Source organism: Rhinatrema bivittatum, chromosome 8 (assembly GCF_901001135.1).
Source record: "Rhinatrema bivittatum chromosome 8, aRhiBiv1.1, whole genome shotgun sequence".
Lineage (NCBI taxonomy): Eukaryota > Metazoa > Chordata > Amphibia > Gymnophiona > Rhinatrematidae > Rhinatrema > Rhinatrema bivittatum.
The window spans coordinates 110,356,249-110,382,878 of NC_042622.1; the positions used below are offsets into that span (position 1 = coordinate 110,356,249).

General features: G+C 48.2%; 1 protein-coding gene across 6 annotated transcripts in view; it reads right to left on the bottom strand.

The window, feature by feature from the left end:
- GAPVD1 (GTPase activating protein and VPS9 domains 1) overlaps positions 1-26,630 on the bottom strand; it is a 223,688-nt gene that overhangs the window by 64,138 nt on the left and 132,920 nt on the right. For all 6 annotated transcript variants that reach the window (XM_029610988.1, XM_029610986.1, XM_029610985.1 and 3 more), the window contains 3 exons: positions 23,105-23,227; positions 21,546-21,675; positions 15,975-16,084 (listed from right to left, as the gene is read on the bottom strand). In XM_029610988.1, the coding sequence (XP_029466848.1) occupies positions 15,975-16,084; positions 21,546-21,675; positions 23,105-23,227 (363 nt within the window). The remainder of the gene's footprint in view (positions 1-15,974; positions 16,085-21,545; positions 21,676-23,104; positions 23,228-26,630) is intronic.

Below are 26,630 nucleotides of genomic sequence, written 5' to 3' on the forward strand. Positions count from 1 at the left end.
TTGAGCATCTAAAACAGAGCTGACACAAACGGAGAAAGAGTAAAGACTGAATTGCTATCAGACAGCAAGCCTCACAGCTAGCAAGGTGCTTGGACCTGTTCATCCCGTGTCTAGCTCTCCTAAACTTTGGGTCTAGGCAGCCTCCTGCGTGCACACCAATGCCACCCGTATGTACATGTACAGGACGTGAACAAATACGCACTCAAGACTAGGTCGCGGTCGTACACGCGCAAATATGTGCTCAAGTCAAGGTCGAAGACATATATTCAAATCTAGGCAGCAGCCTTATGCACACAGATCCCCACGCATTCAACTGCCACGCAGTGAGAATGCTTGCACGCGCCTACGTAAGTGGGAAAAGAACCACTGCCACTACCTACAGCATTGCTAAGAAAAGCCAGCCTACACCTTCAGTGCGTTTAGGCCCAGATCCATTCAACATCAGACAAAAAATCATCGAAGGCCTGAAGAGCTTTTCAACAGCTCAGGCCTCTTCACTGGCCGAGAATCCATGGAGACTGGGACAGAGAGCCAGCATCCCCCATTGCTTGTTCCACTCAACCACCTTTGCACATAAGCAAATTAAATCCAGCAGAAGATCTCTACCAGAAACAGAGACAACTCCTCAGTGCAAGCGCCTCTCTGCAGGACAGGGACCCGCCGGCGATAGTTGAGAGGACTCCCCTGCCTCTCCTGCCAACACTGCTAGGGAATCAAAAGTGCCCGCTGTTTCCACACTGATGGAAAAAGCTAGCACCCATCACCCACGAGGCTCGTTCTACTGGGTTGTCAATTCCTGACAGTGAGTTCCCCACTCTCGGAGGCTCGTGTCTGTCGTGAGGATTAGTCAGTTCGGTAGGGACAGGCTTAAACCCTTGCTTAGATGAACTTCCTGTAGCCACCACTGGAGCCAAGAAAATACTTTCATCAGTAGGTGGAGGCGAATTGAGTAGTCTTGATACAGTGGGTTCCAACGTGACAGCAGGGAGCGTTGGAGTGGCCAAATGTGTGCCCTCGCCCATGGTACTACCTTCAGGGTTGACACCATCAGCCCGAGGACCTGCAGATAGCTCCACACCCTGGGGCGCATTGTGTTCGTCAACCAACACACTTGGCACATCAGCTTCCTTATCCTCAAGGGAGGGAGGAAGACTTTGTCCTGCTTGGTGTTGAACCAGACTCCTAGGTACTCTTAAGGACTGGGTGGGCTTGAGGATGCTCTTGTCCATGTTCACGACCCAACCACACTCCTGAAGCAGGGACCCGACCCTGCTGGTCACCAGGAGGCTCTCTTCCAACGACTTCACCCAGATCAGCCAATCGTCTAACTAAGGGCCCACTGGGATTCCTTTTTTCCTCAGTACCACTGCCACGACTACCATAATTTTGGAGAATGTTCTAGGGGCAGTTGTCAGGCCAAAGGACAATGTCTGGAATTGATAATGGTGGCCCAGTACCGCAAAGCTTAGGAAACACTGATGGTTTGACAGATGGGATATGAAGATAGGCCTCGAGAGGTCAAGGGAAGTTAAGAACTCTCCCGATTGTATGGCCATAACGACGGAGAGATGAGTTTCCATGCAGAAGTGAATTATCCGCCAATGATGACTGACGCTCTTGAGGTCCAGGATGGGGTGAAACGAACCCTCCTTCTTGGGTAAGATGAAATAGATGGAATAACACCCAGTATTTTCCTGGGGTGTAGGTTCCGGAGTTATAGCCCTCAAACTGAGAAGCCTTATCAACATAGATTCCACTGCCAGTTTCTTGTGCTGGGCGTGGCAAGGTGACATCATGAACATAACCCCGAGGGATGCCGAGAAATTCCAGAGCGTGTCCTTCTTGTATGATATCCAGTACCCATTTGTCCCACGTGATCTCGACCCACCTCCGATATAAGAGGGATAAGCAGACCCCCTATCTCATCCCGTGGATGGGTCGGCAAAACTTCATTGGGAATTTCGGGCCAAACCTGAGCCCAAACCACTCCCCTTCTTTTAGGTTGTTGGCTCTGAAAGGACTGAGACCTCTGCGAGGGCCAAGATGTCTGAAATGACGAGTTTCTGTAGGGCCGAAAGTGCTGGGAGTCCCTGGTCCAACCCCTCATAGGGGTTGGACCAGGGACTCCCAGCACTCCCAGGGACTCTCAGAAGTTGCCATGCCCCTCATAGGTGAGGGGCATGGCAACTTCTTTTTCTTATCTTCTGGTAGCTGAGATTCACCCCACTTACTGGCTAACTTTTCCAATTCACTTCCGATTAGGAGGGATCCCTTAAAGGGCATCTTTGTGAGGTTTACCTTAGAGGTCGCGTCCGCTGACCAATTTTGCAGCCATAGTTGTCTTCTGGCTGCCATCACTGAGGCCACTCGTCTGGCCAAGGTACAAACTAGGTCAGAGCTTGCATCTGCTAGAAAGGCCGTGGCGGACTCCATCGCCTCTCTGGAATGTGCCCCTGTGCCATCTGACTCTCGCAAGGAGCAGGCACAAGCGAGCCACCAGGGCACAACAGGAAGCAATCTGAAGTGCCATTACTGTTGCGTCAAAGGCTTGCTTAAGGATGGACTCCAACCGCCTATCATAAGCATCCTTCAAAGCCACTATTTACTCCACTGGGATGGCTGTTCACTTTGAAATGGCACAGACCAGGGCGTCCACTTTGGGAAAACAGGCATTCTCTGGCCATCACTTCATTTTCCTCAGCTTATTGTAATAGGAGATTTTAACATTCATGTTGAAGATGAGGCTTGTAGGACAGCCCAGGATTTTTTTTGAATATGTTATCTTCTTTTGGGCTGGTTCAAATAGTGAATTATCCAACACATCGGTTAGGCCACACATTAGATTTGGTGGTTGGTCCTACAGGTATGGTGGAATCTGGGAGGTTAAAAATTTTGTATGAAAGGGAGGTGCTATGGTCTGATCATCATTTGATTTGTTTTCCTTCCTGGCTCTTGGGGTTATAGTCAGGGTTTGCGGAATAAAGAGCAAAAAATGATTTGAGGTAAATTAGATGAGAATGGAAAAGTGGATGATTTGGTGGGCCAGTGGAATTCTTCTATTAAGCAAGTGTTGGACAGGATCATCCCAGAGAAACAGAGGTTGAGTAAAAGGGGGGGTGTCTGCACCTTGGTTTTCACTGCAATTGAATAAACAAAGACAAGAAGTACGTAAACAGGAAAGAATTTGGATAAAATCTCATGCATGGGAAGATAAATTATGTTGGCATAAAACTGCAAATAAATATGTTTTTGAAGTTAGATATGCAAAAAAGTTGTTTCTGAAAACCAGGATTGAGAAAGCAGAGAATAGACCATCAGAAATTTTACAGATCACACAGTCCTTGTTGGGGGGAGATTCTTTTCCTAAATTGGAGATCCCAGAGGTGTTGAATGGGGATAGCTTTGTGTGTTTTTGACGTAAGAAAATTCAGGATAGTGGTGAATTAAGCAGAAGTTGGTTGTTGAAATTGAAAAGGGGGAGAAGTGAGTTGAGAATATGGCAAGTATGGATATCAAAAAGGATAGGAAGATTCTTTTAGAGTTCAATAAGGTGGGTATCCCTGAATTACAGATTATGCTGAAAAGTTGTAAAGTGACCACTTGTAAATTGGATCCGTCCCTTGTTTTTGATTAGGTCTTTGCCAGAAGAGCTTTTACCATGATTACAGTTGTTCATTAATGCATCCCTGGAGATGGTAATTTGCCGGGGGCTTTGAAACACTCTGTGGTAACCCCCATTTTGAAACGGGCCTCGTTAGATAAATCTAACTTTCAGGGTGATACAGTATAGTGTATCAAGCCGCACATTTTACTTTAAGAAATTAGCACCTACCCAAAGGTAGGCGTTAATTTCTGCCGGCACCAGGGAAGTGCTTTTCTGTGCACCCTCTGACTTAATATCATGGTGATATTAAGTCGGAGGTCCCAAAAGTTTAAAAAAGTTAAAAATTTAAAAAAAAAAAAAATGTAAATCAGCCCGCGGCTTGAAAACCAGACGCTCAATTTTGCCAGTGTCCGGTTTCCGAACCCATGGCTGTCAGCGGGCTTGAGAACAGACGCTGGCAAAATTGAGCATCTGCTGTCAAACCTGCTGACAGCCACCGCTCCTGTCCAAAAAGGCGCTAGGGACGCGCTAGTGTCCCTAGCGCCTCTTTTTACCGTGGGCCCTAATTTAAATATTTTGTTTTACTGTATCGCGTGCACAGGACACTGGCCTGGACGCGCACCCGCTCTCCCGTAAACTTTACTGTATTGGCCTGTGTGCTAGCTATGGTCCTATCTCTAATTGATCTTTTCTAGCTAAAGTCTTGGAGAAGGTAATGTGTTCTCAGTTGTCTGATTATTATTTGTAAGGAGAGTTGTTAGATAAATGTCAGGCTGAGTTTAGAAGGGGCTATGGTACGGAGACCATATCTCAATATCTCCTCCTGTATCAGTACAGAAGGGGGTGCCTGCAGTGGTGATTTTGTTAGATCTGCTAGTGTTTCTAATATGCTAGACCACGGGTTACTTTTAGAAAGATGTAAACAATTAGGCTTAGGAGATAAAAGTTTGGGATTGGTTATATTCTTTTTTGACAGAACAGTCCTCTGTGGTACGTGTGAGGGGAGTCCTGTCTAAATCATATAGATTAGATTGTGGGGTACCGCGGGGTTCCCCCCCCCCCTTTGTCTCCTCTGTTATTTAAACTTTTTTTGCAGCCGTTGGGTGCTCTTATTCAGGAACAGGGGTTTGATGGATTTATGCTGATGATGTGCAACTAATTTTTCCAGTGAAGGAAGATGTGTCTGAATAATGGTCTAGAATCAATGTAGGGCTAAACAACATTGGGATGGTTTGTCTCTCAAAAGCTTTTAGTAAACATGGAGAAAACAGAATGGTTGCACAAAGGGAGAGAGGGAATTTCGAAGGAAGTTATCAATTTGCAGATAGGGATGTGGTAGTTAAAAGAAGTTAAAAAAGTGAGGAATCTAGGGGTGTTATTAGACGAGGCCCTAGCTATGGATACTCATATTTCTTCACTGGTGCAGAGGTTATGGTTCCGGCTTAGACAGTTGAGGAGACTTCAAAATTTCTTAGAAACACCGTTTTCTAGGTTGGTGTTTCAGGCGTTAGTCTGTCCAATCAATAATGTTGTATTGGTGGGTCTCCCTAAAAAGAGTACAAAACGCTTACAGGTTGTACAAAATATGGCTGCGTGTGATTTCTGGTCTTTCGCGTAGAGAGAGTGCGACACCATTATTAAGGCGCCTTTACTGGTTACCTATCGAAGCAAGGACAAATTTTAAGTTAATGACTCTGATGTTTAAGGCAATAAAGGGGGGGGAGGGTGCAGGATACCTACAAGAAAAGATCAGATGTTATGTCCAGACGCGTAATTTACTCTCTAAATCAGCGGCGTTAGTGTTGATTCCATCTACACAGGATATCTGTAAAGTGTCTAATAGGAAAAGGATGTTCTCAGTTGGCGGTCCAGAGTTGTGGAACTTGGCACCTTTGGAGAACTATCTCAGCTTCAGGAAAAAGGTAACGGCCTGGCTTTCCAATCAATTGAATTTACCACAAGTGGACTCCAATCAAGCTGGAGAAACGTCTCACAGATGATCAACAGAAACAGGATGCACCTGAACTCAACTTTGAATGTCATAGCACAGGGTCTGAATAGTTAATGTAAATGTGATATTTCCGTTTTTTTATTTTTAATGAATTTATACAAGTTTCTACAAACCTGATTTCACTTTAGTGTAGATTTAGGAGGGAAAAAATGCATATTATCCATTTTAGATTAAGGCTGTAATGTAACAAAATGTGAAAAAAATGAAGGCGTCTGAATACTTTCTGAATGCATTATGTTAGTAAAGTAAACAAAAGTATGAGAAAAAAGAAATCAATCTGGTTTTCAAAGGAGGTGGCTGAAAAAGGCAAAAAGAATAGCGTTCAAGTATAAAGGATCCCACAAAGAGGAACACATGGAATATGTAGTGAAGCTGAGGGAAACAAAAAGAAATCAGAAAAGCAAAAGGTCAAGCGGAAGAAAGGACTGCCAAAGAGGTAAAGCGAAGTGATAAACCTATTTTCAGATATATAAGAGAAAGAAGGAAGGCCTAAAGTAGTATAGTGAAAAAGATGACAGAGCAATATTTGGAGAGAGACAAAAATTGGTAGAAATATTAAATACTTCAGTTCGGTATTCATTAAAGACAACCCTGGAAAAGGACCGTTGCTGGTTAAGACTGTACATAGGGGTGGGGTAGACAAAACTCCATTTACAGAAGAGAATGTTTAGTAAGAGCTAGGAAAACAAAGTGGACAAGGCCATGGAGCCGGATGAGGTACATCCCAGGATACCAAGGAAGCCCAGAGATGTGCTGGCAGGTCTTCTGAAAAACCTATTCAATAGATCCCTGGAAACGGGCGTGGTGCCGTATGACTGGAGAAGAGCTGCAGGGGTCCCACTTCACAAGAGTGGTAGCAGAGAAGAGGCTGGAAACTACAGGCCAGTTAGCCTTACCTCGGTAAAGGAAAAATTAGTGGCGACACTGCTGAAGGAAAGAATAGTGAAGTATCTACAGACTGGTGGGTTGCTGAACCAGAGACAGCATGGATTCACCAGGGGATAGTCCTGACAGACAAATCTAAGTGATGTTTTTGATTGGGTAACTAGAGATTTGGATCAAGGAGGTACTTGATGTGATTTACTTAGATTTCAGCAAAGCTTTTGATACAATCCCAATTAGGAGGCTCGTGAATAAAATGAGAAGCTATGAGGAAAGGCTAAAGAGGTTAGGACTCTTCAGTCTGGAGAAGAGACTGCTAAGGGGAGATATGATAGGAGTTTATAAAATACTGAGTGGAGTATAACAAATAAACAATCGGTTGTTTACTCTTTCAAAGAGTACATTGTGTGTTCAGAAGAGTACTCTTCTGAACACACAATGAAGTTATTAGGTGATACATTTAAAACTAAAAGAGAAAATATTGTTTTACTCAATGCATAATTGAAGCTCTGAAATTCATTGCCAGAGGATGTGGTGAAAGCTATAAATGTAACCGAATTTAAGAAAGGTTTAGACAAGTTTCTGGAGGAAAAGTCCATAAATCATTATTAAGAAAGAGTTGCAGAAATATGCTGCTTATCCCTGGGATAAGCAGCATGGAATCTATCAACCCCTTGGCAATCCTGACAGGCACTTGTGACTTGGATTGGCCACTGTTGGCAACAGAATACTGGGCTTGATGGACCTTAAGTCTGACCCAGTATGGCATATCTTGTGTACTTATTTTGAAATTGTAAGCTTCTTTGGGCAGTCTTGCTAGACTGAAATGGTGGGGATATTAAGTGTAAATAGAATGAGAAATTAGATCTACAACAGGCCAACCCTACCTGTCCATAATCAGGGAGAGAGCAGTCTATGAGAGCTCTCATTCTTTAGAGTGAATCAAAATCCGACTGAACACTGTCCACTCCTGCAATATGAACTGCCGAAAACACCCATGAGTGTTCTTTTGGCCATAGAATTAGAAGCCTGACTCTGGTGATTCACATGCTATCGCATAGTCTGAAAGAATCTAAACAGCCTGTCACTGCACAATTCCAAGCACCATTATAAGGTCAATCTTATGGCCTTTGTCTCCAAATGACTGAAGGCCCAATTGGCCTCCAGAGGACACAAAGCTCCCTGAACCACCTGATCCCAACAGTGAGGGCCCCCCCCTCCATATCTGTAGAGGCTGGCATTGGTTGTAATAGTTATCTATGACAGAGTCTCCATATCCAATCCGGCATTCAGATTCTTCAAATTCAGCCACCAGAGTAGGAAGGACCTGATCTCCACTGACAGAGGAAGCATCATGTATAACGCTTGGGATTAAGGTACCCACTGGGATAGGAGGGATTTCTGTAGGGGATGCATATGAGCCCTTGCCCAGGTAACCAGATCCAGAGATGCTGCCATCAAACCCAACTCCGAAACATTGTTATTGTCAATGTTTGATACTGTCTTCAAGGATTCGATAGTGGCCAGAAGTATATTCTGGTACTATTAGATATGCTGGCAAAATTCAACACTTTGGATGATAAAATTCTATTGTTGAAGCTAAGAGAGATCAGTATTAATGAGATCAAATTACAATCGTTTACCTCATACCTTAGTGATCATGGTCAGCAGATCTGTATTGGTCTTCCAAAATGTTTCTCTATAAAGACCAGAGTGCTGCAGGGCTCAACCCTGTCAGCAACCTTCTTTAATACCTATCTGTTACCTTTATGTAAGTTGCTGGCAGGGTTGGGCTTTGAATTTTTGAGTTTATGCAGATGATTCATAATTTTTTGTACCAATTAACTCCATAGTTCATACACTGAAGTTAATTGAGATTTACTTAAGAGCAATTCAAAAATGACTTTTTCATAATATATTGATATTAAACATTTCAAAAACAGATTTTTTTTTTTACTTGGGAGATGCAGGTATCAGAGGGCCTTCTTTCTTTACCTCCTGAAGGTCAGGTGATTAAATTTTCTAAACATTATTGTGATATCTTGGGGTCCTATTTGACCCAAGTTAGTCAATGAAAGTACATATCAACTCTATTATTAAAGCTGGTTACTTTAAGTTGCAAATGTTGCATCATCTTAAGCCTCTGCTGCTCCATGATGATTTTCTAACAATTCTGCAGTTGTTACTTTTTTGAGGACTTGATTACTACAATTCGCTTTTGCTTGGTATTTCAGAGAATTGCTTATGGGCCTTACAGATATTACAGAATTCGGCAGCTCGTGTAGGGCATAAAATGGTTGGGAGCCTTATTGTGGATATATACACCATCCCGCTCATTTAGATCTGTAAGCAGAGGTTTCCTTGAAATTCCAAGTGTACGTGTAACCCATCTTGGTGTTATAAGAAGCTTTTTTCAATTGCAGGGCCAGCTCTCTGAAATTCCATGTCAGAGCAGCTCCAAATTATGACAGATATAATCGTGTTTAAAAGGGCATTAAAAACATAGCTATATCAACAAGGCTTTAAACCTGATAATTAAAAAGATTTATTGTAGCCAGTGGCTTTATATTAATGATACCTGGATTTAGTAAGGAAATATGGACATACGTGATGTCGGCGAACAGTATTTTTGTTATTAGGTTTAGCAGCACAGATATATGGTCTAACAACAGCATTTGATGGTTAACTTTAAGACCATTTAATATGATTATGGGATTGTTAGGTTTTTTTTGTTGTTGACTTTTTTTTTTTTTTTTTAATTGTTGTATTTGTTTTAAGGATGTTTTATTGTAAACTGCCTTGACCTTTGGATTGTGCAATAAACAAATAATTTCAAATAAATAAATAACTGCATGCACTGGGACTCCGTTCAGAAAACCAGATTATGGACCTTACCCTGAAGGTTGTGAATCCTGTCTCATCATTTGTATTTGATCCTCCTTTGTATAGAAGTGGGTTCCAGATATTCAAATGACTGAGTGGGCTCCACTGAGCCCAGTTCTTGTAAAAACTGTATCACTCTGGCAGTAGAACGCTGACTTTCTTCCGCCATCTTTGCTCAGATTAGTAAATTCTCCAGATAAGGGTTAACTATGATGCCCTCCCAGCACAAGGCCACTACCATCAGGACTATCACCTTTGAAAAGGTCTTTGGAGACATAGCTAAACCAAACAGGAATGCTTTGAACTGGAAATGACTCAAGGATTGTAAAGCATAGGAACTTCTGATGATCCACTCTGATAGGAAAAGAAAATTATTACTTACCTGCTAATTTTCGTTCCTGTAGTACCATGGATCAGTCCAGACAGTGGGTTATGTCCCCAATCCAGCAGATGGAGTCAGTCAAAGCTTCGAGGGGGCGTCACCATTAGTGCTACTACCCCCTCTGCAGGAGTTCAGTATCGAGTATATCAAAGCCCGAGTAAACAAAGAACCCCCAGATTGGATCAAGTTTAAGTAACGGCGAAAACAGCCGCATAACCTAAGCAACAAAACCGTACCCGTCCCACCAACGGGTGGGAGGGCAAGAGGTCAGCGTGTCACCCCCAAAACGGAACTGTGACAAACAGTGAAAAAGAAACTGAGAAATCGTGAGAGACAGAAAACACTCCCGTCCCGTGGCGGTAAAACCGTCGAGCAGGAATAGGACCCAAATGCGGTGGGCGTCTGGACTGATCCATGGTACTACAGGAACGAAAATTAGCAGGTAAGTAATAATTTTCTTTTCCCTGTACGTACCTGGATCAGTCCAGACAGTGGGATGTACCCAAGCGTCCCTAAACCGGGTGGGGTCCTGCGAGACCCGCTCGTAGAACCTGCTCACCAAAGTGTCCAGAGACCGAGGACGCGAGGTGAAGACGATAGTGTCTCGAGAACGTGTGTAACGACTTCCAGGTGGCCGCTCTACAGATTTCTTGAGAGGAGACTGAGCGGGTCTCCGCCCAAGAGGCCGCCTGAGAGCGTGTAGAATGCGCTACAATACCGGGCGGGGGAGTCCGCCCCACCCCAATGTAGGAAGCGGCAATGCCAGCCTTCAACCATCTGGCAACGGTCGCCTTTGAGGCCTGGGCGCCCTTCCGAGGGCCGGACCAGAGGACGAAGAGATGGTCAGAAGTCCTGAAATCATTCGTAGCCTCCAGATAGAGGCGCAGGGTGCGCTTGACGTCCAGAAGCCGGAGAGACCTCGGCTCCGAAGAGGAGAAGGAAGGAAGCTCCACCGTCTGATTCACATGGAACGCGGACACCACCTTCGGGAGAAAGGAGGGAACAGTGCGAATCGAAACCCCGGAATCCGAGAACCGGAGATAGGGCTCTCTGCACGACAGGGCCTGCAGCTCCGAGATGCGCCGAGCGGAGCAGATAGCCACCAGAAACACCGCCTTGAGAGTGAGATCCTTGATCGTCGCATTCCGCAGTGGTTCAAACGGAGGTCCCGACATTGCCCGTAGCACCAGGGTGAGACTCCAGGAGGGACAAGGATTACGCACCGGCGGACGCATGTGCTTGACACCCTTGAGAAAACGGAGAATATCCGGGTGTTGTAGCAGAGAACCCCCGTCCCGCAGGAGTGAACCAAGGGCGGCCACCTGAACCCGGAGTGAGTTGTAGGCAAGCCCCTTGTCCACCCCTGCTTGCAGAAACTGAAGGATCTGAGGGACCGAAGCCTCAGTGGGACTCGTGTCCAGTCCGGCACACCACAGCTCGAACACCTTCCAGACCCGCACATAGGCTACCGACGTCGAAGTCTTCCGAGAGCGCAGCAGCGTTGACACTACCGCCTCCTGGTAGCCCCGGCGCCGAAGGCGGTGCCTCTCAAAAGCCAAGCCGCAAGACAGAAGAGTTCTGCCTGGTCGAAAAATACCGGGCCTTGGTGAAGGAAGCGGGGGAGATGTCCCAGACGGATGGGTCCGTCGATCACCAGTTGAAGCAGGTCCGCAAACCAAGGTCGTCTTGGCCATTCCGGAGCGACGAAGATCACCGGTCCCTGGTGGGCCTCTACGCGGCGGAGTAGTCTTCCCACCAGTGGCCACGGCGGGAACGCGTATAGAAGCAGGTTGGCCGGCCACGGGAGTACGAGAGCGTCCACGCCCTCCGCTCCTCGTTCTCTCCGGCGGCTGAAGAACCGGGGAGCCTTGGTGTTTTGTGCGGACGCCATGAGATCCAGGTGGGGGGATCCCCACCGCCGGACGAGCAGCTGCATCGCCTCGTCGGAGAGGGACCATTCCCTGGGATCCAAGAGCTGACGGCTGAGGAAATCCGCTTGTACGTTGTCCACGCCCGCGATGTGCGAGGCCGCCAGGCAGGCCAGATGCTGCTCCGCCCACTGCATCAGTAACTCTGCCTCGAGCGCGACCTGCGGACTGCGAGTGCCGCCCTGTCGGTTGATATAGGCCACTGTTGTCGCATTGTCCGATAAGATCCTGACCTCCCGGTTCCGGAGGAGTGGCAGGAAGTGCTGGAGCGCTAATCTGACCGCTCTGGTCTCCAGGCGATTGATGGACCACTTCGATTCCTCCGCGGACCACATCCCTTGCGTGGCGCTGCGGTCGCAGACCGCTCCCCAGCCTACGAGACTGGCGTCGGTGGTTACCACGACCCAATTTGGCAGATCGAGGGACATGCCGCGGGCCAAATTCTCCGGATTCATCCACCAGGCCAGACTGTTCCTGGCAAACTGCGGCAGAGGGAGGAGCACCTGGTAGTCCTGCGAGAGCGGCTTCCAACGGGATAGAAGTGCCCTCTGTAGAGGCCGGAGGTGCGCAAATGCCCAAGGGACCATGTCGATGGTGGAACCCATCACCCCTAGGAGCTGCAGATAGTCCCAGGAGGTGGGAACCGATAACGCAGAGAACCGTTGTATGTGTTCCCGCAGGGCTTGCGCCTTGTCCTGACGTAGGAAAACCGCGCCCAGACGGGTGTCGAAGGTCGCCCCCAAGAAGTCCAAGCGTTGCGAGGGTACCAGGGAGCTCTTGGAGAAGTTCACTACCCATCCCAGGGACTGCAGGAACTCTATGACTCTGGCCACAGCCGCCTGACCATGCCGAAAAGACTTCGCTCGAATGAGCCAATCGTCCAGGTAAGGATGAACTAGAATCCCCTCCTTCCGCAAGGAAGCCGCTACCACCACCATGATCTTGGTGAAGGTGCGCGGAGCCGTTGCTAGCCCAAACGGGAGAGCCACAAACTGGAAATGTTGATCCAGGATCTTGAACCGTAGAAGACAGTGATGCTCCCGGCGAATGGGGATGTGGAGGTAGGCCTCCGTCAGGTCCAAGGAGGCCAGGAATTCCCCGCGATGCACCGCCGCGATCACCGACCGCAGCGTTTCCATGCGGAACCGGACCACCCGGAGTGATTTGTTGACTTCCTTCAAGTCCAGGATGGGCCGGTAGGATCCGTCCTTCTTTGGAACCACGAAGTAGATGGAATAATGGCCCGAGCCCACCTCTCCGAAGGGCACGGGCGCAATGGCGCCTATCTCCCAAAGTCTGTCCAGGGTCAACTGCACCGCCCTTCGCTTGGTGTCCGAGCCGCAAGGGGAGAATATGAACCGTCCCTTTGGAGCGCGGACAAACTCCAACGCGTAACCTTGTCCGATGGTATCCAAGACCCACTGGTCCGTGGTGATCCACGCCCACTCCTCGTAGAAGAACGCCAGCCGTCCCCCGATCCTGGGGACGGCGGAGTGGGCGAGCTGAACATCATTGAGAGGACTTGGGAGAGGGTTGCCCAGCTGTGGGAGCGGGACGTGCGGGGTGGCGCCCGCGAAAGGAGCGAGACCAGGGCTGAGACCTGGGGGCAGAGGGCCTGGCTGGCGCCGGTCTGTAGTTCTGATAGCGCCGTTGCGCCCTGGCTCTGGTCCGAGAGGACGAAAACGCCCTGGTGGAGCGATATCTGTCTTCCGGCAGGCGATGAACCGCGTTTTCCCCCAGCGACTTGATGATTTGATCCAAATCCTCCCCGAACAGAAACTTGCCCCTGAATGGCAGGGAGCCCAGACTCGACTTGGAGGAGGTATCCGCCGCCCAGTTGCGGAGCCATAGGAGGCGGCGTGCCGCTACCACCGAGGCCATGGAGCGGGCGAGGACCCGAAACAGGTCGTAGGAGGCGTCAGCCCCATAGGCAACCGCAGCTTCCAGTCTATCTGCCTGGGCGGCCTCCCCAGGCAGTAGGACCTGAGAGGTGAGCAGCTGTTGCACCCAGAGGAGGCTGGCCCGCTGTGCCAGCGAACTACACATCACCGCTCGCAATCCTACCGCGGAGACCTCAAAGACCCGCTTGAGGAAGACTTCCAACTTGCGATCTTGCGCGTCTCTTAAGGCCGCACCCCCCGTCACTGGGATGGTCGTCCTCTTCGTGACCGCTGTCACCGCGGAGTCCACTTTAGGTACCTTCCGGCAGCGGATAAAGCCTCTCCATGGTCCGGCTGCCCTTAAAGGAAGCTTCCGGGGCATCCCACTCCCCGGTGAGAAGCTGCAGGAAAGACTCGTGAATGGGAAAAGCCCGAGCTCTCAGCCTCCGGGCTGCCAAGACCGGATCCCCCTTCTTTGAGGAAGTGACCACAGCGGGCGCTACGGGAGCGGGCGGCTCCGGCGGTGGATCGAGGTCAAACTCTTTAATAACTTGTGGCAGTAGGTCATCCAGCTCTTCCCGCTGGAACAGACGCAGCGTGTGCGGATCATCACCCTCTGAGGTGGAGTCCCCTTGACCCGGATCCGCCGGGTCCGATCCAGGGGAACCTGGTCCTGTGCCCGCTGCCCCCGAGCCCACCGGGAGCCGGGCGCGAGCGGTAAGTGGAGGGGCCCCCACACCCGCCGGAGCAGGGGGGGCCGGGGCAGGTGGCGAGGGCCGCGGTAACTTGCTTGGAGGAGGTCCCGTGGGAGCATCAAGGCCCTGCAGATATGCCGTGTGCATCAAAAGGATAAACTCCGGGGAAAACCCCGGCCTACCCGAGGGGGGCTCCGAGGGGGGGGGCCCCGGGGAGACCTGCCCCTGCGGGGCTGCCTCCGGGTCCGATTCTGGAAATAAACGTGGAGGAGATTCCCCCGCATCCCCGGCCCCAAGCGCTGCCTGTTCCCCTTCAGGGCGCACAGTATGTAATATGGCCGCCGTTCCCGCCAGGAATGGGGGATGGGCCGGCCCACGCCGCCCGGGCAAGCCCGCCAAAAGAGGGAAATCATTGAGGGGCCGCGAGGTGCCTTCCCCCCCGGGGAGACACCTCGCACAGATGCCCTCCCTCGAGATCCGCGAGCCCGGCTCGCCGCAAGCAGCGCAGCGCGCTGGCCGCGGCATCGGAGCCGTCAAGGGAACGGTCCCGGCAGGCGCAAACAACACCCGGCAGAGCCTCGGGGGGGGGGGCCGAGAGCGGAAACGCCGCTGCGGGGGGGCCCGGACGGCCTACACAACCCGCCAACAGACGAAAACGGCACCGCGGGGGGGCCTCCTGGCCGCGCGACCCGCCAACTACGAACTCCCTGCCTGCCTCCGCAGCCCACGAGGAGCCGCGAAAATGGCCGCGGGCAAGGGAGAGAACGCGGAGGGGCCGGTCCTACTGGCCTCCACGAGCCCCTCTGTCGAAGAAAAGCTGCAGGGAAAGAAACAGAAAAACAACACTGCACTTACCCCGCTCGCAAGGAGAAAGAAGGAAAAGGCAGACAAACACAGAGGGAAGCCACGCCTCCCAATTAGAACCCTCTAACTCACTTTACTGTTTTTTTTGTTTTTTTTTCAAAACAAAACTTGATCCAAAAAGAAGCAGGCAGAAAGAAACCAGAAAAGGAATACAAGAAATACAAGGAAAGCCTAAGGTAATCGGGAGCAACCCGGATTCCCTACTCGCATCTGCTGGAGTCAGAAGATACTGAACTCCTGCAGAGGGGGTAGTAGCACTAATGGTGACGCCCCCTCGAAGCTTTGACTGACTCCATCTGCTGGATTGGGGACATAACCCACTGTCTGGACTGATCCAGGTACGTACAGGGAAGAGACAGATAAGCCTCTATTAAATCCAACAAAATTAAACATTCTCCCTGTGTCACTGCCATTACAGGCCTGAGTGTTTCATTCCAGTAACAAGGTAACTCTAGAGGCACAGGTTATGCTACCCTACAATCTATTGGAGGCAAAGAAAAAAAAATCAGCAGGCTGTTCTCTGCCTCCATCTGGCAGGACAAAAATGTATCCAGTTTTCTCCAGGGCCAAATCAGTTACTGAAAATCTGCACCACTTGTAACTATATTCTGGTCTATTTGGAAGAAAACAATTGTTTGGTTTAGGTTCAGACAACATATGGAAATGACTATTTCACAGTATTTAACCTTTAGTTACCAAGCCTGAGGACCCAAAAATAATCTAAACAGTTTGCGCCATATTTCAAGAACACATTCCAGTGGTATATGGCATCTGTCTGTGGAGTACACAGTTTAAAAAAAAATGTTATTTCAAAGTCTAAGATAAGAGGGCTGCAGGTTCTTTACCTTCAGGGTCTGTGTGGTCTGGCAGCCCATTTCTCGTGGAGTGGGAAAGCACTGGGAAGGCGACAGAATCCGCTGAACAGAGTGCTAGCCGCAGCTTCTTTTTGGCATCCCTAAAATTCACACAGGTTTATGCATGTGGGCATGATGGTCTTTCATCATTTTAGAAGCAGACATCCATGTTCTTCCACTGAATTATCAAGCCTGTTTTAAGACAGCTTTAAACTCAATGTATTCACTCAGAGCTGTAGGGCAGAATATCACTTCACACTATTCTTTTCTTTCTATGCTATATAATCTGTACTGAACCAAACCTAACAGTTAATAAAACAATCAAGCTTAACTGTTTTTACCAACTGAGATTGCACTGAATAATCTTTCATTTTTTAGCTTTCAAATAAAACCATATCAGGATTCCATGTTCTTTTTCCTACTGCAAGCATTAGAAGGTGTAATGTAGCCCCAGGTTTTGGTTTTTTTTATGTACTTGTAGCTGCATCAATTTTCAAACGATTTCCATAGGTAAAACAATAAAACTGTTACAATCGCCTAGATCTTTGCACTTAAAAACATGTGTAATACTGGTACATGTGTATTTTGAAGTGCAAGAGAGGTGATGCTCCTGGGGGCACAGCAGGGGAGAAGTTAGCATTTACGCTCACAGTTACATGGCATACACATGTAATTTTTCTGAAAAAAGTACATGCGCAAATAGGTGCAGGTCTGGATGTGTACTTTTTCCAAACCAATTTTCAAAGGAAAACTTTCTCTTTGAAAACTGACATGAAGTCTGCAGGTAAAAAAGTACCAGCAGAATGGAGAAATTACTTACCTGATAATTTTGTTTTCCTTAGTGTAGACAGATGGACTCAGGACCAATGGGTTATATGCTCCCCTGCTAGCGGATGGAGATGGAGTCAGGTTTCAAAGCTGACATCACCTTAGATACACCCCTGCAGTGACCTCAGCCCTTCAGTATTCTTTTCAAAAGCCATGGTGGACATACTATTGAAAGTGATTAAAAACGGATAACCATAACTGTACTCAACCAAACAAATGCTGAATTCCAGCAAGATTATAGATGCCCTGGATCTAGGGATTGGGTGACGGCTTACCAGTCACCTCTTGAAATCGATATTCATCTCATGGGCGATTCCCTGGCACCATTCATGGGCAGCCATGGGCGGGATGCTGAGTCCATCTGTCTACACTAAGGAAAATGAAATTATCAGGTAATTTCTCCTTTGCACGCAAAGTGAGAACTAGACAGTTCGGTGGGAACAGGCATACACCCCTTGCCCCGGTGAGCTTCCTATAGCCACCACTGGAGCAGAGAACATACTTCCATCAGTAAGTGGAGGCGAATCAAATAGTCTTGAGAGAGTGGGTTCCAATGTGACAGCAGGGAGCGTTGGAGTGGATGCATTTGTGCCCTTGCCCACGGTACTACCTCCAGGGTTGACGCCATCAAACCGAGGACCTGAAGATAGCGCCACACCTTGCGGCGTATTGCGTTTGTCAACCAACACACTTGGAACATCAACTTCCTTATCCACGAGGGCGGGAGGAAGACCTTGTCCTGCTTGGAGTCGAACCAGACTCTTAGATATTCTAAGGATTGGGAGAACTTGAGACTGCTTTTGTCCATATTCACAACTCAACCAAGCTCCTGAAGCAGGGATGTCACCCTGCTGGTCACCTGGAGACTCTCTTTTAACGACTTTGCCCAGATCAACCAGTCATCCAAGTATGAGTGCACCAGGATCCCTTCTTTCCTCAGTGCTGCCATGACCACCATAATTTTGGAAAACATTCTGGGGACGGTGGCCAGGCCGAAGAGCAGCGCCTGGAACGGATAATGGCAGCCCAGCACCTCAAAGCGCAGGAAACGCTGGTGATCTTGCCAGATTGGACTATGAAGGTAGGCCTTGGAAAGATCCAGGGAGGTTAAGAACTCTCCTGGTGATATGGTCATTATGATGAAGCACAGACTTTCCATACGGAAATTAATTACTCGTAGATGTCGGTTGACACTCTTGAGGTCCAGGATGGAGTGAAAGGAACCGTCCTTCTTGGGTACGATGAAATATATGGAATTACACGCCGTATTTTCCTGGGGCGTTGGTACTGGAATTATAGCCCTCAATTTGAGGAGCCTTATCAAGGTAGATTCCACTGCCAGTTTCTTGTGCTGAGAGCAGCACGGAGACATCATGAACATGTCCTGAGGAGTGCTGTGAAACTCCAACATGTATCCTTCTTATATGATATCCAGTACCCATTTGCCCGTCGTGATCTCAACCCACCACTGGTAGAAGAGGGATAGTCAACCCCTCCCCTATCTCTTCATTCCGAGGATGGGTCTGCAAAACTTCATTGGGGAGTTCGGGCCAAACGTGAACTCAAAACGAGCCCCTCTCTTGGTTTGTCAACTCCGAAAGAACTGAGACCTTCCTGAGGACGGAGACCTTCCTGAGGACTGAGACGTCTGAAATGTCGAGCTTTTGTAGGGCCAAAAGCGCTGGGAGCCCCTGGACCGGCCCCTCATAGGCGAAGGACACTGTAACCTCTCTCTCTCATCTTTCGGTAGCCAATGTAATGGAGATTCACCCCACTTACTGGCCAGCTTTTCCAATTTGCTTCATAATAGAAGTTATTCCTTAAAGGGCATATGTGTGAGGTTTGCCTTAGAGGTTGTGTCCGCTGACCAATTTCACAGCCATAACTGCCTTCTGGCCGCTACCACTGAGGCCACTCCTCTAGCCGAGGTATAGACAAGGTCAGAGCTTGCGTCAGCTAAAATGGCAGCGGCAGGTTCCATAGCTTCTCTGGAATGTGCCTCTGAGTTATCTGCCTCTCTGGAGAGAAGCAGGCATGAGCAAGCCACCAGGGCACAACAGGAAGTAATCTGTAGTGTCATTGCTGTCACGTCAAAGGCTTGGTTAAGAATGGACTCCATCCGCCTATCATGTGCATCCTTTAAGACAGCTCCTTCCTCCATTGGGATAGCTGTTCGCTTCGAAACAGCACAGACCAGGGCATCCACTTTAGGGAAGTGCAGGCATTCTCTCGCCACCGGATCTAGTGGGTATAGAGCTTCCAGTACTCGACCACATTTAAAATTGACTACCCATTCCAGGTCAATCAACTCCTGGATGGCTTCCAGCATCAGAAAATAGCAAAAGGATTTCCGTAGAGACACCAGGATGGGATTCTTATTTGGTTCCATCATAGGGTTTTGTGCAGGAACTCCCAGAGTCTTCAGGGTCTGGGAAACCAGGGGCGGCAATTCATCTATATAAAAAATTTGTTCCCAATCACGTGTATATTTACCTCCTTTAATTGTGGATACCCTCCTATATATCAGAATCTCCCCCTCCCCACCCCTATATATCAGAATCTCCCCCTCCCCACCCCCGTTTAGATAACCTCTTTCATGTATCACACTTTTATAATTTTACTTATATAATCTAATCTGTTATTTGTATGCTCTGAATGTTCCTTATTTAATTATCTAATTACGCAAAAATTGTAAAGCCTGTTGCTCAGTTCTGTTATATGTAAACCGACGAGATGTTCCCAACGTTCGTCGGTATATAAAAGTTACTAAATAAAAAATAAAAATAAATCTCTATGGAAAAACCGTAACATGGTCCGATATGGCTCCAAGCCGGGAAGGACTTCCCCATCCTCAAAGGAATATGGATCCCCTTCTTTGTCCATGGTGTCTGGGTCCCTGCCAGGGATATCTTTGGTGAGACAAGGCATGTCGAGGCCTGAAGATAGGGCTGGGAGAGGGAGGCCTTCCTGGCTGGGGTTCGGGTCAGATAGGGGCAGGAGAAACAGACTGTGCCTGTACAAAGGCTTGAAAGCCTTGAAAACAATTCCACCCAAGAAAAGGCTGCCGGGTCCATGCCTAGCCCAGGAAGTACTTGGATAAGTGCTACTGAATTTCCTTCTACCATGACAGACCCAGCCCCAGGATTACTCAGATCCGAGGTGCTACCGGTTAAGTTCCATTTCCATTTATTAAAACTTATTAAACGCCTAACACAAAAAGGTCTAGGTGATTTACAACATACATACATAATAGTTCGTGGCTGACCCATCCTCTGAATGGGAGGAGCCGGGCTTAGCGAAGTTCTGGAAGGCCAACTCTCCCTGGGCCTCCTCACAGTGTTGACATAGGTAAGACTCAAGGTCAGACTGTGTAGCCCTAATATAGCAGGCAGCACAAAAGGAATGGAGCTTATGCTTCTTTGCTGCCGGAGCCATTAGAAACGGTAACTGCATTCTCAGCTGGCTAATGCTTGAAATAGTATGCGCACAGATTTTGAGCACATCCGCGGTTAGGTGCCTCATGCACCTGTTACCTAAATTCTGCGCATATGGATGCGCGCAACATTGGAGTGCACGTATGCGTGCACGTAAGTGCAATGTTATACGCACAGTGCGTGCATAGAGCCGGAACACACTGTGCATACCGATGCTCTATGGTGGGCAATGGAGACACACAAAACCACGCATAAGATAGTACCACGTAGCCTACCACTCTGTGTGCCCACACAGCCTGAGCAGGGCCTAGCCCATCGGGGGCCACTCAACCCGCTTGGAAGCCTACTTCCTCTTACCCCAAAGGGATTGGGAACGTCGTCGGTACAGCTCGCCAAGTAAGGAGACCAGAGGAGGACTTACCAAAGCCCCTCCAACGTCTCTGAATCCTCTTCTCACTTTACTTACCTGGGCTCAGCGCTTACCGGCTGAGTACAGAGAAGGTCTCTGGCTGCGGGGGGAGAGGGCTTTGGCAATCACCACCGCACTCTGCTTCCTGCGCCCACTGCCTTTCAACTGCTTCAGCAGCAAAGTCCACGCTGGGAACCGGCTACCGGACCAAGGCACACCTCTGAGGGATCTCAGAAATTGCCTCAGGAATTCTGAACTGGGGGAGGGACCTTTAGGTATCACCGCAGGAGAATTGGGCTCAATCTTTCTCAAATTTAAAGGTAAACTTTCTTCTTCTAAAGTGTACGACGATCCAGATAGGGAAAGCATATCCACATCTGTTTGTTTCACTGTAAACCGGTTTGATTTGTATCCAATGCAAGAAGATCGGTATATAAAAAACCATAAATAAATAAATAAATCTGCTAGGAACGGAGAGATACTGAAGGGCTGAGGTCACTGCAGGGGTGTATCTAAGGTGATGTCAGCTTTGAAACCTGACTCAGTCTCCATCTGCTAGCAGGGGAACACATAACCCATTGGTCCTGAGTCCATCTGGCTACATGTTAGGAAAGTTAAACTTCTGCACATAATTTGAAAGTTGCCCTCCAAATGACCCTAGCAACACTATCCATTAGATTCAAAGTACAAAAGCATATCTAGAGCCCTAGGGTGCTGCTGTAAATTTATTATCTACATTAGGAATACTTTCCTGACTTGCACATTTGGAGAAAGTTGCTTCTCTCCCTTTTATGAGAACAAAAATCCAACTATGTAACAGTTGAAGAGGAAAATACCCAGTTTATCTAAAATATAACAGTGTAGTAGCATCTCATTCACAGGCAAACCAACCTGTACGAGAAAGCTGAGTCTTGCGGCTGAGCAACCTGGCTTGCGGAGTCTGGGAGATCATCAGCTGTAAGATTCTGCAGGGCTTCATCTCGTGGGGAGTCATGAATACTTTCTCCATCTCCGACGCCATCTGCATTAAACCAGAAGGACAAGTCCCTTCACCAGTACTGGTGCCAAGGTTCTGCATTCTTATGGTCTATGCTATTTGAAAGGATCCTGTCAGGATTCATGAAAATGGCAATCCTGTGTGAACTGTGGTGTAGCAGCAGCACACAATCTAAGCTACAGTGATTTCAGCTACTGCTCATAAAGAACTGATTAAGAAGGGGCCTGTTATTCACTATCCATATCTTTGCTGGTACATCCAAGAATACATTTACAAACATACAGGAGACAAATAGAGAAATACAATGTGTTTATTTCTCATAACATGCACAGAGGTTATATTTAAATTTAATTTTATACAGATATATAATTAACATGTGTAATTCAAAATTCTCTCAATGATCATTATCATTTCTGTAAAATTATCTTATGTTCTTATACAGTGCAGCAGTAAAGATATGCAAATAAAAGTAACAGAGCTGGCTAAACCTGCTGAGTTCTACTAACACTTAATAAACTTGTTTGTTGACCCTTATTTTTACATATTCAAATAGATTTACACATAAATCACAATGCTTTACTACTTCAGAGGACTGAAACTTCAACTACTGGTACCACTGCTCACAAGTTGGAGATGTCTGCTAATTCAGCCCCTTTTTGTGTCTACTTCACACTCAGGCCAATACAACACTGTTAACCTGCCCTTGGACGCACGTTTTCCCTTACCCCTTATTCAGTAAGGGGCGGAAAACGCTCGTCCAACCCGCGGCACCTAATAGTGCCCTCAACATGCAAATGCATGTTGATGGCCCTATTAGGTATGCCCGCGCGATACAGAAAGTAAAATGTGCAGCCAAGCCACACATTTTACTTTAAGAAATTAGCACCTACCCAAAGGTAGGCGCTAGTTTCTGCCGGCACCGGGAAAGTGCACAGAAAAGCAGTAAAAACTGCTTTTCTGTGCACCCTTCGACTTAATATCATGGCGATATTAAGTCGGAGGTCCCGAAGGGTAAAAAAAGAAAAAAAAATTTTAAATGGGCCGGCGGCTGTCGGGCCGAAAACCGGATGCTCAATTTTGCCAGCGTCTGGTTTCCAAGCCCGTGGCTGTCAGCGGGCTTGAGAACCGACACCAGCAAAATTGAGCGTCGGCTGTCAAACCCGCTGAAAGCCGCCGCTCCAGGTCAAAAGGAGGCACTAGAGACGCGCTAGTGTCCCTAGCGCCTCCTTTTGCCCGTTTCCACTGCACCACCTAATTTAAATACAGAATCGCGCGCACAGGCGAGTGGCCTGTGTGCGCGCCGGGAGAGCAGGCGTTCGTCCGCTCTCCCGCAGACTTTACTGAATCGACCCGAAAGAGAGCTACTGCTGTGTTGGACTCCGATTGCTGAGTTGTCTTCTCCCATAGTAACTATCGGGCCCCAGGAAAGACATGGAACCTATATGGTTCTTACCTGCATTTTCGTAACTTACTACAGCTCCTTCACTGGGGCTAGTTCGCTTAATGGCATTCCTGTACTTGTCCAGAATATCCTCCGCTGCCTGCGCTTGAGCACTTAGTCTTGGATTACCGTCATCTGAAAACAAAAAGAAAAATACTCCAGGGAATTCCTTTCATATGTCCAAGAACATTAAAGTTAACATAACTTAAGAAAACTGTTTTATGCTTGTCCTTTTAGGATCAGTGTGTTTAGATCTATATAGATATGCAAATATACATCTAGTTTACTTGACAAATATGGTGCTGATTTGGTGGTTTTTTCATCCATTTGCTTCACACATGGATTGCTTCTCTTGAATGCTCACCAGTTAGTGTTTCCTGTCTCTTGCACATTGCTATAGGTTCTTTAGTAAGCAATGTAGCTATTTCAGTATAATGTAGCCCATAGATGGGATAAGGGAAAACTAGTTTCTTACCTGATAATTTTCGTTCCTGTAGTACCACGGATCAGTCCAGACTCCTGGGTTTTGCCCCCCTTCTAGCAGATGGAGACAGAGAAGTTTTCAAAACAAAACTCCGCCTTATATAGGATGGTGCCACCTACAGTCCCGGCAGTATTACTCAATGTCAAAGCAGAATGGCTCTCAAAAAACCTCCATAACTATGTACAATAACCCTTCAACAAGAAAATGAAATAACCAGTTCACTTAACCCTCCTAGGAACTGAACCTGTAGAACCACTTGAGAATGGTCAATCCAATTTCTGCAGATCTGAAAACAAAATCAATCAATCAGTAACTGAGCGGACTCTCCCTTATTTCCATGCGTTCCCTGGGCGGGACTCTGGACCGATCCGTGGTACTACAGGAATGAAAATTATTACGTAAGAAACCAATTTTCCTTTCCCTGTATGTACCCGGATCAGTCCAGACTCCTGGGATGTACCAGAGCTTTCTTACCTGGAATGGGATCTGGAGAGGCCCGCTCTAAGCACTGCTTCTCCAAAGCCTCCTTCACCCGGTGCCTGAACATCCAGTCTGTAGTGTCTGGCAAAGATATGCAAAGACTTCCAAGTCGCCACCCCGCAGATCTCCTGCGGTGAGACCATTTGACACTCTGCCAAAGAAGCCACCTGTGAACGGGTAGAATGAGCCTGAAGACCAATCGGTACAGGCTTACCACGCAGCAAATATGCCAAGCCTATAGCCTCTTTCAACCAGAGCGAAATCGTAGCTTTAGATGCCATATTTCCTCGTTTCGGACCAGCCCACAGCACAAAAAGATGGTCTGTCTCACGAAACGCATTAGTAACTTCCAGATAACACAACAACGCCTGAACATCCAGCTTCCGTAAGTCTTTAGACATAGGGTCTGACTGGTCCAAAACGGGAAACGACTGAAGCTCCACTAACTGATTCCCATGAAAAGCAGACACCACCTTCGAAAGAAAGGAAGGAACCATCTGCAAGGACACACCAGAATCCGAAATTCTCAGAAACAACTCCCTACAAGATAGAGCCTGGAGCTCCGATATCGCTATCACATCTGCTCGCAGGGTAAGGAAAATCACCTTTAACGTGAGATCCTTTATTGTAGCCGTTTTCAGAGGCTCAAAGGGCGCCATACACAGAGCTGAGAGAACCAAGTTCAGATTCCAAGAAGGACAAGGGTGCCTGATCTGGGGATGTAAATGCTTTGCCCCCTTTAGGAAAAGAGCCACATCGGGGTGAGCAGCCAACGCCACACCTTGAATGGAACCGCGCAAACAACCAAGAGCTGCCACCTGAACCCTCAGGGAACTACACGGTAAGCCCTTGGCAAGTCCGGATTGTAAGACACCTAAAATATCCGACACCGAAGACTGAGTAGGAACAATTGCCCGGTCCACGCACCAAGATTCAAAGATTCTCCACATGCGCACATACGCAAGGTTGGTGGATGTCTTGCACAACCGGAGAAGTGTTGCCACCACAGCATTCGAATACCCTTTGCTCCTCAGGTGGCGCCTCTCAAAAGCCATGCCACTAGACAAAAGCGATCGACCTCTTCCAAACACACAGGCCCTTGATGGAGAAGGTCCGGGAACAGTGGCAACTGCAGGGGACCCGCCACTGCCAGATTGACCAAGTCCACAAACCAAGGCCGTCTCGGCCACTCTGGAGCTACGAGGATGACTTCTGCTGGGTGTATCTACACTCTCCTGAGCACTTTGTCTATCAGCAGCCAAGGAGGGAAGATGTACAGCAGCACGTCAGTTGGCCAAGGCAGCACCAGGGCATCTACCCCTTCTGCTCCTGTTTCTCTGTGGCGACCAAAGAAGCGCGGAACCTTGGCGTTCTGAAACGTTGCCATGAGATCTATACGGGGTACGTCCCATGTATCGCAAATGAGCTCGAAAGCTTCGTCTGCGAGCTCCCATTCCCTGGGATCAAGGAGAATGTCCGCCTGAACGTTGTCGACTCCTGCTATGTGAAACGCTGCAATGCTTACTAAATGCTTCTCCACCCAGCTGATCAACTGCCGGGCTTCCATGGCCACTGGCTGGCTCTTGGTTCCCCCCCCTTGGCGATTGATATAAACCACCATGGTCGCATTGTCTGAAAGAATTCCGACTGACTTCCCCTGGAGGAGATGGCAGAACGCTTGCAACGCTAACCACACTGCCCTGGTTTCCAGACGATTGATCGATCACTGAGATTCTTCCTGGGACCATTGCCCCTGCACAGACTTCCTCAGGCAGACCGCTCCCCAACTGGAGAGGCTAGCATCCATGGTCACCACTGTCCATTCGGGCACCTCCAGGGGAATTCCTCGGGATAAGTTGTCAGAGATAAGCCACCAATCGAGACTGGAGCGCGCCATATCCATAAGAGGTAAATGAAGCTGTTTGGAGACTGGATTCCAACACGAAAGCAACACGGACTGTAAAGGACACATATCAGCAAAGGCCCAGGGCACCAGCTCCAGGGTGGAAGTCATGGAGCCGAGAACCCGCAAATAATCCCACACTCTGGGGAGACGATTGGCCAATAAGTCCCGCACTTGTGCTTGTAGCTTGACAATTCGGTTCGAGGTAAGGAACACTCTCCCCTGTTGAGTGTCGAATAGAGCTCCCAAAAACTCCAAAGACTGGGTTGGCATCAGTTGATTCTTGGATAAGTAGATCACCCAACCCAGTGATCACAGGAGTTGAAGCACTTTGAGAATTGCCAACTGGCCGAGCGACTCCGAGTATGCCCGAATTAGCCAGTCATCCAGGGTGGATGCACCAGGAACACCTCTCTGCGCAGATGAGCAGCCACCACAACCATTACCTTGGTAAACGTTCTGGGCGCGGTGGCAAGACTGAAGGGCAAAGCTCAAAACTGAAAATGGCGACCCATCACAGAGAACCTCAGAAACTTCTGGAGGTCGGCTCGAATGCCTATGTGAAGATCGCTTCCGTTAGGGTCCAGTGACGCCAGAAACTCTCCTTTTCTTACCAAGGCAATGACTGACCGTAACGTCTCCATGCGAAAACGTGGCATCCTGAGGCAGTG